The sequence below is a fragment of the Cottoperca gobio genome, chromosome 16 (assembly GCF_900634415.1).
Source record: "Cottoperca gobio chromosome 16, fCotGob3.1, whole genome shotgun sequence".
In the NCBI taxonomy this organism is placed as follows: domain Eukaryota; kingdom Metazoa; phylum Chordata; class Actinopteri; order Perciformes; family Bovichtidae; genus Cottoperca; species Cottoperca gobio.
In genome coordinates, this window is record NC_041370.1 from 9,504,561 (window position 1) to 9,516,370 (window position 11,810).

At 42.4% G+C, this 11,810-nt stretch overlaps 1 protein-coding gene across 5 annotated transcripts; it reads right to left on the reverse strand.

Moving 5' to 3' along the window:
• Positions 1-203: 203 nt before the first annotated feature.
• Positions 204-9,114, reverse strand: LOC115020940 (zinc finger protein 865). 5 transcript variants are annotated; one of them, XM_029451034.1, is made up of 4 exons: positions 8,881-9,114; positions 8,220-8,332; positions 5,914-6,590; positions 204-3,846 (listed from the first exon to the last, which is right to left on the reverse strand). In XM_029451034.1, exons 3-4 carry the CDS (start codon positions 6,128-6,130, stop codon positions 1,469-1,471), a joined length of 2,595 nt encoding a protein of 864 aa, XP_029306894.1. In that variant the 5' UTR covers positions 6,131-6,590; positions 8,220-8,332; positions 8,881-9,114; the 3' UTR covers positions 204-1,468. The 5 variants fall into 5 exon arrangements, with proteins under 5 accessions (XP_029306894.1, XP_029306895.1, XP_029306896.1 ...); XM_029451035.1 differs by having other exon boundaries at positions 8,205-8,332; XM_029451036.1 differs by lacking the exon at positions 8,881-9,114 and adding an exon at positions 8,728-8,866.
• Between the last annotated feature and the right edge of the window lie 2,696 nt (positions 9,115-11,810).

Below are 11,810 nucleotides of genomic sequence, written 5' to 3' on the forward strand. Positions count from 1 at the left end.
AAAGTTGATTCTGATACATCCTGAAAACCATTTAATCCACAAAGTGATCTGAAACTCACATAGGACATGAAGCTAAATATAATTGTAAAACTTCAATACTGACTTTGGTAACAGTTACAACTTACTCATGACTAGCTGTTTGTAACATCTTCTGGATATTGCAGTGGGTAACTATGAATGAAAAATGAAAGGAAAACAAATGATTACACTTAAGGTTTATTCATTGCTGAAATATAATCAACTACTGACTTCTCAGTAAATAATGTGATAGAAATCTACTAAAACTAATTTTTCTTTAGAAGAAAAAAAAAAAAGAAGCAAGGCTTGACAGGGGTATGAACATTTCATATGTGAATAAAGTGACATGATGTACTTAAATCATTTTTCTTTAGCAGAAAAAATAAACCAAATGTTTGACAGTAATTATATGATTGCAACTCAGCAAAAAGTAAAAATGGGTTAAGTATAAGATTGGCATGAAGACTGATTGGGTTACACACATAAATACATGGAATATTACATTGTTTCTATTATGATAGGTCCTTGTCTTTAACACACTGTGAAGTACTGTAGAAATAATCACTGCTAAAAAGAGCATACAAATAACATGAGATAAACATGTGTTACAGTCCACTTGTTTAACCTGTTTTCAATCTCTTGGTATAAAAGCTAGGAATATCTCAAATAAATGAAGTAAAGTGAACATACTAAGCAAGGCTTTTTGTAAATTTCTTCATTTTGGCAGGAGAGGGATCCTTGAAATGCTAATTACCAGCAACTTTGACAATTTATCTATACGTGATTAAATCACTAAGGAATATAGAGCAACTTTCAAATCAAGTTTAACACTACAAACTTCTGGGGATATAATGAATAAACCATCACATACTGTAGGAGTGATTTCACAACCTCAGCAAAAAAACTTGACCAGAGAACAAACATGCACTGACAAACTATCAACAAAGGTCTTTGTCCTCATGTCCCTACTCCTAATAAAAGCACTTTACATTTAAAAAATATCCTCAGAGCCTCTAAGTGAACAACAACAAGACAAAGTACACAGCAGAGACGTTTATCATACAGCAAGAGGTGTAGCGGGGAATCTAGTTATGGGGAAGAGAGATACATTAGCAGGTCATTTCACCTAAACTTGTCTAGTAACTGCACAGTGTCAGTCAAGCATAGTGTCAATGCACTTAAGGGGTTAATGAACCTATGGAAACAGTCACGTCTTTGAAAACACCTTCCAATATAACCTGGAAGAATTTCTGGTGATATTTTATAGGATGCAATACAGTAGTTGTTAAAACACTCATTCTAATAGTCAGCAGAGTAGATGTCAACAGAGACAAGAGGAAAATTCTCCTAAAAAGGCAGCATTTGCCTTTTCAAGTCCCTTTTTTTCACCTTCCCATTTTAGAACTGAAATATCTCTCTCGTATGCCACTCTTTTCAGATACCAGGATGCTCAGTATCTATATGGTCCCTGTAGGTATGGAATCTCCTCCTGACCCTCTTGGGTCTGTCTCTCTCCTGCTCTCTTTGTAAGCTTCAGCCTGTTAGCATCTCCTCGCTGCAGTCCTTTAGCCCTGCGGCGGCAGGACACCTTGTGCCTGTAGAGCAGTGTGGCGTTCCAGAAGCGAGTGGAGCAGCGTCGGCAGGAGAAAGTCCCTCTGGCACGATGGGAGGCCCGATGGATGAAGGCTGCCAAAGGCCTGTGAGACTGCTTCCCACATACACGGCACCTTAGTCGCTCCTGTGTGGTCAAGGCTTTTTGTGTGTGTTTAACTGCCATGTGGACTAGCAGTCCCGCTTTACGGGAAAACACAGAATTGGGGCATATAGGACAGCCAAAACGTTTCACAGGGACTTTGAGAGATGAGAAGATCTGCACCTTCATTCCCCCAGTGTTGACAAGCTTATACCCACCACCACCTGATCCTTCTCCTCGCCTAATTGTCAAACGAAGAGAGCCTTGTTTTTTATTCAACTGCCCTCTTATTGTACAACTTATCTTTCTCTTCTTTTTGATTTCATTGAATCTGACTAAATCTTGGGATTCACATTTATTTTCCCTCCAATCTCTCCTGTCGGACTTTTTTTTTTTCTTCTTTTGTCGTCTCATTTCATCGTGTGATAACTGGATGCTGCAGTCAGGGTGTTGGTGGGACTGGGCACCTGACTGATGATGAAGAAGATGATGGTGGTGGGAGATATGATGATGATGATGCAGATGATGATGTTCAGTGGAGGGCAGTTCCGTGAGGGGCTGGAACGGGGCTGTGGTGTGGAGTGTACGGCTACGGGATCCAGCTGGATATATGTGCTCTCCTTTCACCCCGGCTGGGGAATGCGGGTGCTGGGGGGCCATGATTGTAGAGTTTGGAGGCAGAGGCTGTGAGTAGGATGGAGCATTAGAGGCTGAGGATTGGGCTGCAGCATCATAAAAGAGGGGAGAGTAACCAGTTGGTGGTTGCGGGGGTGGCTGTTGGTGGCTATGAGTGACGACACTAAGACTCTGCCCTCCGTGGGCTTCGGTGGAAGGAGCCATCTGTAGCAGGGTATTGGTGGCAGCCTCACTCTCTGATGTTGACTGATTAACATCACTCCCACCTCTGTTGTCTCCAGACCCACCGCTGCCTTCTTGTGGGTTAGGCGGATCAGAGCGGGTCATCCCATGCTGTGATTGCCTATGTCGTGTGAGGCTGTTAGAGTAAGCAAATGCTTTCCCACATACCTCACAGCAGAAGAGCTTTTCACCCCCACCTTCATGAACCGTCTGGTGATGGGCGGTCAGATGGAAGTGGTGGCGGAACGACTTCCAACATATAGCACAAGTGTAGAGTCGAGGCGGAGGTGGGGGCTGCGGGTGCGGTGGCGGTGGAGGCTGTGGCTGGGGGTTGGTGTCTTGAGGCTTGACGTCTTGAGGGTAGGAGTAATAGGAGGAGGTGCTTGGTGCTTGGTTCTGGCTCCTTTCTTGGGCCACGCTACATTGAGGGTTTGGGTTAAAGCTGTTGAGGTTCTCCGCAGCTGGTGTTGTGGGCACCTCTTCCAGCTCCCCTTTCTGGTGGAGTTTGCTGTGCCTCCTGAGGCTCTGGGAGTAGCCAAACTCTTTCCCACAGATGCTGCATTTGTAATTCTTCGCCCCAGAATGGACCGTTTGATGCTTGCTGAGGTGAAAAGCCTCTCTAAAATACTTTCCACAAACAGTGCAGTGATGGGGCTTCTCTCCAGTATGGATGCGGTCATGCCTGCGTAGGGTCTCGCGTCTTGCAAAACCCTTGCCACAGACACTGCAGAGGTGAGTGCGTGGGAGGCCGCTGGGCCCCATTCTGGGGGTGTATTGCCTACGTTTGGGGGGTTGCCCACCAACTGCAGGATCTTTCTTAGCTCTGGGTTTGCGGGGACGTTTTGGTTTGGTGGTAGGATTATGTGGGTTGCTGCTCATAGCCTCCTGGCTCCCGCCACCTCTGAAATTCTTATCCATACCAGATGTTGATGAAGGTGAGCCCAGAGGACCTAAACCAAGACCACCTAGTAGACCTCCTATGATGTCTCCCCTATCATCCCCTCTATTTCCACTGTTACTAGCTGCTGTTATAGCAGAGATTGCATTATTGACAGAGCTAGTGACATCATCCTCTGAGTCATCCAGTAGAGAAGAAAGGGGCAGGTGGGGCTGTTGCTGCGGATGGTGGTGCTGGTTGTGGCTCTGTGAGTGTGGATGCAGTGTTGGAGCCAAGGGTGCCTTTCTCAGAGCAGGGCCCGCCATCCCACTTCCACAGGGGGAGGCACCAGAGTAGCATGGAGATGGATTACCTTGAGAACGATGATCATCATGGTAGCCTGTGTAACGATTCCGAGAGTAGTCAGTGGGGTATTTAGCATCTGTTCTGTCCCTGTCATTTGAATTCCCTCCCCTTCCAGACTGAAACAGACCATCACATCCTAAACTTGATTTTGGTTCTCCTTCCCCCACAATGATTACACCATCTTCTTCCTCAGTTTTCCCATAAATAACACCTCTATTGCTCTGATAAGTTCCCCCTCCTCCATTACCCCCTCCCCCAACTCTGTCCTCACCATCAGTTCCTGTCTTGCCGCCCCTTTGTTTGGGTCCCCTACCTGGCTTGCCGCAGGTGCCTGAGGCAGCATGGTTGAGTAGAGAGGTGCTCTCACGGAAGGAACGACCACAGGCGGGACATCGGAATGGCTTTTCCTCATGTATCTTCTCATGGCGTGTCAGTGACTCTCTACGATTAAAAGCCCGAGAGCAGGTGGAGCAGCCATATGGGCGGGTTGTAGAGTGTATAACTCCATGTTGCAGGAGGTGCCCTTTTTTCTTAAAGCCTTTGCCACAATCGGGGCAATTAAAAATTTTGTCTGGGCTAGGACAAGAAATAGTTGGGGTTTGGGGAGTTTCTTGGGTCGAATGGGGGAGGCTTGGGTCAGCCTGTGCTTTAATGTGAATGGGGTTTGGGCCAGTAGAGGAAGAATTGCTAGTACCTGCTGTTGTTGGCTCATGCATGCGCAAATGCCTGCGAAGGCTTGAAAGGTGAGGGAAGCTTTTGCCACACTCTCCACAGCTATAAACTGGCTCTGAATCAGACTCTGTGTTGTTGGGTTGCATTGAGCTCTGGTTATCAGATTTAGAAAGGTGAGAATCATTAGTAACTAGTACTGAGGCAGCAGTGGAAGAGGGAGCAGAGGAGGAGGAAGAAACTACTGATGAGGATGAAGATGATGAGGCAAGAAGGGATGATGGGTCTCCACCCATATTTGACATACCAACCCCACTTCCAATTAAAGCTGGGGGCTGACCATGACTAAGCACGCCACCATTACTGTTAGCGATGGGATTACCACTGCTATTACTAGTGCTATCAGACTTTCTCTGCGGCAAATAGCCAGCCATAGCTTTCTTCCTCCTACTGCTACTGCCACCACTACTACTACTTCCACCGCCGCTGCTGCTTTCACCTTTACCGTCATCTTTAGATAAGGATAAATGAAGTGGCAGAGGGAGTGGCAAACCTGCTTCATGCTGCATCAGAGAAGCTATCTGGTTTGATGAGAGTACAGGGATGCCCTGGAAGTCAAAGCCACCCAGTGATGAGGAATGGGAGCCTGGGTGGAGCGGATGGTGAGGATGGGAATGAGAGTGAGGATGAGAAAGGGTGTGAGGTGGAAGCTGTTGCTGGTGGAGTGTCTGCTGTGGAGCCTGCTGTGGCTGGGAAGTGGAGTGGCCATGTGAGTGAGAAGAATGCAAAGCAGGAGGCGGCGCAAGACTAGTACTAGGTTCCCCGCCTGTCTGACTTAAACCAAGCCCTAAGTGGTTATGGGTTCCCTGTTGAACAAGAAATTGCTCTAAACTAGAATTAGAAGGCACCCCAGAAAGGAAATACTGATTAGCAGCTAACATGCAACTAAATTGTTGGTGAAGGCTTCGTGCATCAGATTGGGCCCCAACCAACTGGTGTCCCAAAGAGCTGACTGCACTGCTAGAAGGGTTAATAGAGGTGGACACAGATGTTGAAGGGGAAGGAGAGGAAGAGGATGGACCAGATGATGCCTGGGGGACAGAGAGGCCGGGATGCAGAGGAGGTGGGGGTGGAGGTGCTGATGTTACTAATCCTCCTAATCCCCCAGCACTCCCACTACTGCTACTTCCCCCAACAAAGTGTTCAAAACGGCCTACACTTGGGTGTAACTGCTCCTGTGCTAGTGCTGCCTCAGACGGGTGGAAAGAGCGCAAGAACTGTGGATAGCCTGATGAATGGCTTGAGCTGCTGCTGCTCATCTTGCTTGACTTTGAACGAGAGCTCTGAGATGAGGAAGGCTGTTGTTGTAAAGGTGGGGGAGGAGGGGCACTCATCTTGGCAAAAATGGAGGCAGAATCAGAAAAGGCGTTACCTCTTGACCCCTGCAGGGGTCCCAAGCCAAGTCCAGACAGAAGAGCTCCAGAAGATTCAGCCTGCTGCTGCTGCTGCTGCTGGAGTTGATGCTGGTGAAGTTGCACTTGCTGTTGATGCTGTAGTTGTCGATCTAAACCAAGACCTTTAAACTGGTGGGCCTGGTGCCCACTTAACATCTCTATAATGTCCAGATTGTATTTTCCAAATTGGAACATTTCCCACTCACTGGCACATGGGGGTGCAGGGGCCAAACTTCCAGCGCTAGGAGCGGAAACAATGATCCCACCACTGACTGGTGGAAGACAAACTTTACCCTAAGGGTGAGGTTATGCTACTATTTTTTTCCAGAACTACTTGAATGTCTTATATCTCAAGTTCGTCCCTCCAGATAGTTTACTTCTGGTGCAGCTACTCCCTGTTGATTATCCACTACCCACACTCTACTTCCAAAATGAGTGGGGTGGCCGGGAAGATGAGTTTATGATCAAAGAATAAAAGTGTCTTTAAGACAGGTAGATGAGTTCCACCTAATTTCAAAATTGCTTAGAATAGTTTTTTTTTATTGAGAAGCAGTATAAATGACTTCTTCTTGTTTCCTTTGGGAGTTACTGCGTAGACATTATCCTTCATCTAAGCAAGATTCCTCATCCGTGTTCAGCCAAGATGTTCCTACAGCTGAAAGAAATTCAAAAAGGGATGGAAGTCATAGAGGGGAACAGGATTATAATTTTAAATACAAATGTCACTTACTGTCCCTTGCTAATAGGCCTTTAACCTATAACAAGGTGCACCATCCATTAAGGTGAATCTATATAGACAGAAACCCAAATCTGCACTGTAACATTACAAAACATAGATGCATCATGGCTGACATTAGGACTTAAACGCATTCAGTAGTGTAATTGCAAGGTTTAATTTGCCCTTTTTCTTCTACATATAAATTAGATTTGATAAACACAATTTAGTTTTTGTTATATTAAGTTTCAGTTCTCACTAGTGTATTCTATTTATGCTGCAATTTACCAATTAAAGCTTTCTTCCCATTGTGAGCCAATTAGCGTCCCTGCTACATTGTCTGTTTATGTAAGGTGAGGAAATACAAATCTCAACAATTCAAGGTATCTCTCTAGATATTTCTAATTTTACAGACCCTTCAATATGTTAATAAATATATGCCATATTTTGTTTTGTAATAACTCACCATGATATGGTTCTCTGCTGGATTGCAGCACAACCATAATTGTGACACATGAATGTCAATTATTTTTATCATTGCGTACATCTTTAGTAAAAGGAGGCAAATGTTACTTTCAACATTCTTACTGTCTACTCATATAGCTGTTCATAATAGGCCTCTGCCATGAAGGTAAATGAGAAAGCTACTTTAGAGATAATGACCTAATATATGATAATATTATACTCTAACTTACCTACCCCTTTAACCACTATAAGCTGCAGCAGTTCTCTGATGTACAGTATCCCATAGTGTATTCTGTACAATATGAATGATACAGTATATGTGGCTATCTCTGCAAGTACCAACTGTTTATTGAGGAAGAGTTACAGACAGAATACAGAGAGGCGTAGCAGTGTTGCATGAAAAACCACATTAGACAGCAGATGCCACAATTTTGGTAAAATGCAGGTGCTTGTACATAACTGATCATTTGTAGTTTACCCGCACTACTTACACTGGAGGCGTCTCTGCTACATTCTACCATCTGTGCAGTCAAAATTCTGCAAATCATGACTTGTATTTATTACCACAAGGAAGTGTTTCGTGTCTACATTTTGTGATAACAGACAATCAAATTCAAGCCCCATACTAACCATACTTTCATCATTGACTTTTTTCATTTCTGTTGTAGTCTGTTTATTACCAGATAATCACAGAGGCATACATTCAGTACAGTGTCAGTTTCATTCTTAGCCTAAAATCAGTCAATATAATGTATATGGGATCGTCTTTTGTTTCAGAAATGGAATATTAATACAGGTCAATCACCAGAGTAGCAAAGTGGGGGTAATTAATTACACAGTATCTGTGCGGTACCATAAGGTAGTCCAAGAGAATGACTGGCCTGGAGAAGTTACATCCATTCATAATGCACAGTCTCCATATTATATTTCATCCTGTACATTGATTCATTTTTATTTATATCTATGGCATTTAATTATACTAAACTGCTTTTTTTGTTGCATTAATATGTACCTTTATTCTACTTCTGAAAAAGCTGAAAGTACACTGGCTATGGTAGAATCACTCACTTTGAATCTCGTTTTGCTCACCTCGTAATATCTTACCGTTTCCTCTAATCGATGCGTTGAACCTAGTGGGGAGTGAGCTCCCCTGGTAGATGAGGGAGATAATCTATCGCATATTTGACTGCCTCTCATTTTAATGTAAATCACCAATCCTGTGAAGAAGGGCAGAAATGCTCAAATTAACATCAGTATCACACCCGCTGCACAATGTAAACATTTGCAGTGTCTTACAGGCGCAACTAAAAAACGGATGCACTTGAGGAAGCATCCTGTAAAAGTATTGGCTAACATTTCGAAGAAAAAAAAGGAAAACATTGGACGCGCTTGCATGCAAAACTTCACGGTTCTCCTTAGCATCATATTTTACACTGGCTCGGCGTGTTTAGCCATTTGGTGCCACACGCAATCTAGAAAACCACAGAACCGCTGTAGCTAACGTTAGCCATCTTTCCCAACCACATTATTAAAAGCATGCCGACTACCGTTAACATTACGATGCTAGCGTTAGCTTAAACATATGCGTAACCTATATTCGGCAAATGTTTACCTACGCATCCAGAGCACAGTTGCAGATGGATGAGGCCTGTCACGCCTTCTTCTAACTGTCTAGCTAGCTATCGCCCGCTTCCATTTCTGCGTGCTGTTTTCCAGTCTTTAGCCAGAGCCATTTTCACTGATGCTGAGCTGGGTCAACACTTACACGGTTCCCACAAGAAATCAACGCCGACGGATACCGCAGCCGCCTCCTTGTCATTTCATTACCACCGGCTTGCGTCGATAGGAAGCTTTCGCTAAAGATTTCGATGGCCGAGAAAAATTTGGATGGTCGGTGTTAATATTTTTGGGTAAAAGTGAGTGACGTGTGCTCCCTTAACATCGGTCCTTTCCGGCCCTTGTAATATTTCCGGGTAGCACCAGCGGGGCTCACGGGCGGCTGCAGAGGGCTCACCGTTTGGTTAAAAAAAAAAAAAAAAATGCATATAGTTAATGTCCGTTTCCGCTTCCACAAAACTCTGTCCGATTATATCTAAAGTTACCAAGTCACAGTGGGAGGTTAAGGACTTTCCCCCCTGGCTACATAATGGCTGATGTTTTATAGGCCTATTATTAGGCTACCCGAGCAATATTATATATTTTGGCTATAACTAATAAAAACATAGAATTAGATGGAAAAGAAGTAGCCTTTCTTGTTATCTTTTATTCTGTATGTATTAGTTATTTAATATCAACAAGGGTTAAAAACAGGCCATAACCTATGGGCTACTTTAAATGATGCCATAAAAGTACACATCTAAATTTAGAGGTGCAATGTAACTAAGTAGGCCTACATTACTCTTACTAGCTTACTTTACTTAAATAGCCTACACTTTTGAGGTAGCCAAATTGTACTTAACTTATTGGAAATATTGTACATTTTACTCCACTATCTATTTAGTTAGCCTACTGTTATATCCAGACTACTAGCTACTTTATAAATTAAATATTTTTCACTGCAAACATATGAAGAGTTTAACTATAAGAGCAATTATTTTTGTCATTTTCTTACCAAAGACATTTCATGGTTCCTGCTTCTCAAATTTGAAGATTTTCTCATTTTTCTTTTAATTATATAAATAAATGTTATGTTTTTTTAATAATAATTTAGAGGTTTGTGAAGGTGACATTTACCCAGGTAGCTCTGGGTAAATGTGATGGCATATCTCACTATGTTTAGAGTTTTTACAAAAAAAAACAATTTAAAAAATGCAGATGAATCCAAAATGAACATACTCGTTGCAGTCCTTTATAGATCAAAATGAGCTCCATCTCAACCAACTAACAGTAAAATCCACTTTTTCATTAATGTATGAGTAATAATAATATAATGATTGCTCCCATAATATAATACAGTGGGTCTAGTGGTAAATCAATATACAAAATGGCAAGTATTTCTGTATGAATCCCTCCCTAGTATGATTTCAATTGTGGACAATCCCAAAGAAATGTGTGTGTGATCTTCAACCTGTTTGCAATCTCTCCTGCATAAATTAGTTTTACTTCATATTTTGATACAATGAAAGGAATTCTATAATACCTCATTTTTAATATACAGTTGAAACCTTTTCATAGTGGTTCTTCCCATGTTTTCATCCTTAATAATAACATTAATTTCCAGCTCCCACTTTTCTTTTGTATGCAGAGTATTCCCTGACTCGTGTGATTATGAACATTTATATATTGTGATTTTTGTACTACTCTTTTCTTCTATACTCCTTATTAAAAAAGGGAGTGGGTGGTCGCTTAAGGGTGTTCCATTCCCTATGCGACATTTTTTAATTGTAAATATCGATAAAACTCTCATAAACCAAATGTATCTTGTAATTGTTTAAATTACTTTAAAATGTCGCCCTCAAACATTTGTTCTGTTGTAATAAGTATTTGCTCCACCAATTCCCTGAACCTAGTGTCTAGACCAGGTCCACAATCGTGCCGCATATGTTTAAAAAATACTTTATTTTAATTTAAATGTTAGAACCATCTGTGAACCTAGTGTCTTGGCAGACAATCCACATTATGTTCCATCTTTATTGCTCTTGATATTGTTAGAGGTGGTTGCACCCTTTTTCTCATCACTGAATAAGCTCAGCTCCGTGCCTCTCTGATATTTAAGGATGTAATCATGCAGGATGTTAATCATGTGCTCAGAGCATGAAGAATATTTTACTCAGGACCACCGAAGGCCTAGCTTTGACTCACACACAAAGGCTACATTTGCATTTTGAATATTAAATTCTTTTCTTATAGAAAATTATTCAGTCTTTCTCAGCATCAACTGAGCACATTTTGTGAAAAATGGGGTTTCACTTTACCTAGCAGATATATTATGCATTCTTATGAATGATGCCAGGTGTTGGACAGTGGGCCTTATCTTATAAGTGATATGACATTTTGAGTGAAGGCTTCATTTTGTCTCAGAGCTGAGGTGCGCACTGAACCTCCTGGTGGTGAGATGTGCAAATTACAATGGCTGTAATGCATCAGTGGCAGCCAGTGCCTAAATCAAACATAATATGTTCCGTGCCCTTTGTGTACCTGCTGTAAAAATGATTTCTGTATCAGTACAATGTCACCGTCTGCTCTTTTATTTAAGCCTCCATATATCTCCGTGCAATAAATGTATTCACAGGAGGTTTTAAATATGAGCTTCACAGCCCTCCCCTCACTCTAAGGATCCAGCAGGTACAGTATGATATAACTCTGCACTCAGATGGTCTAGAGCTGTGAATTATATGAAGACATATTTTGCCTTTTCATTTCATTTAAAAGCACCATTGTCCACTCCCACTGGCACTGTATAGCCTTAATGAGGCTTATACAATATCTGACATCCTGGTGATGTGGGATGTTATCACAGAGCCATTCTCTGGGTCCACTAACACTGAGACTAAAAGGCTTTTTGGTAATATAGAGCCAGTGCGTAAGGTTTGACCCCTTAAAAACGTTCATTTGTCTTGTGATTATTAAAGAATGTCAATTTCACAACATATTGCCTCTGACCGAGCCACTGGTCTCGGCTGATTGCATAAACATATTAGTCTGGTCGGTCATATGTCAGACACATGTGTCAGACCGGAAAGATATTTGCAAAAA

Coding starts and splice junctions, on each gene's coding strand:
- LOC115020940 (XM_029451033.1), bottom strand. CDS start 5,875: ATGAGTGCCCCTCCTCCCCCACCTTTACAACAACAGCCTTCCTCATCT. Junction 3,847..4,125: donor AGGCACCTGCGGCAAGCCAG/GTAGGGGACCCA, acceptor ATCGTTACACAG/GCTACCATGATGATCATCGT.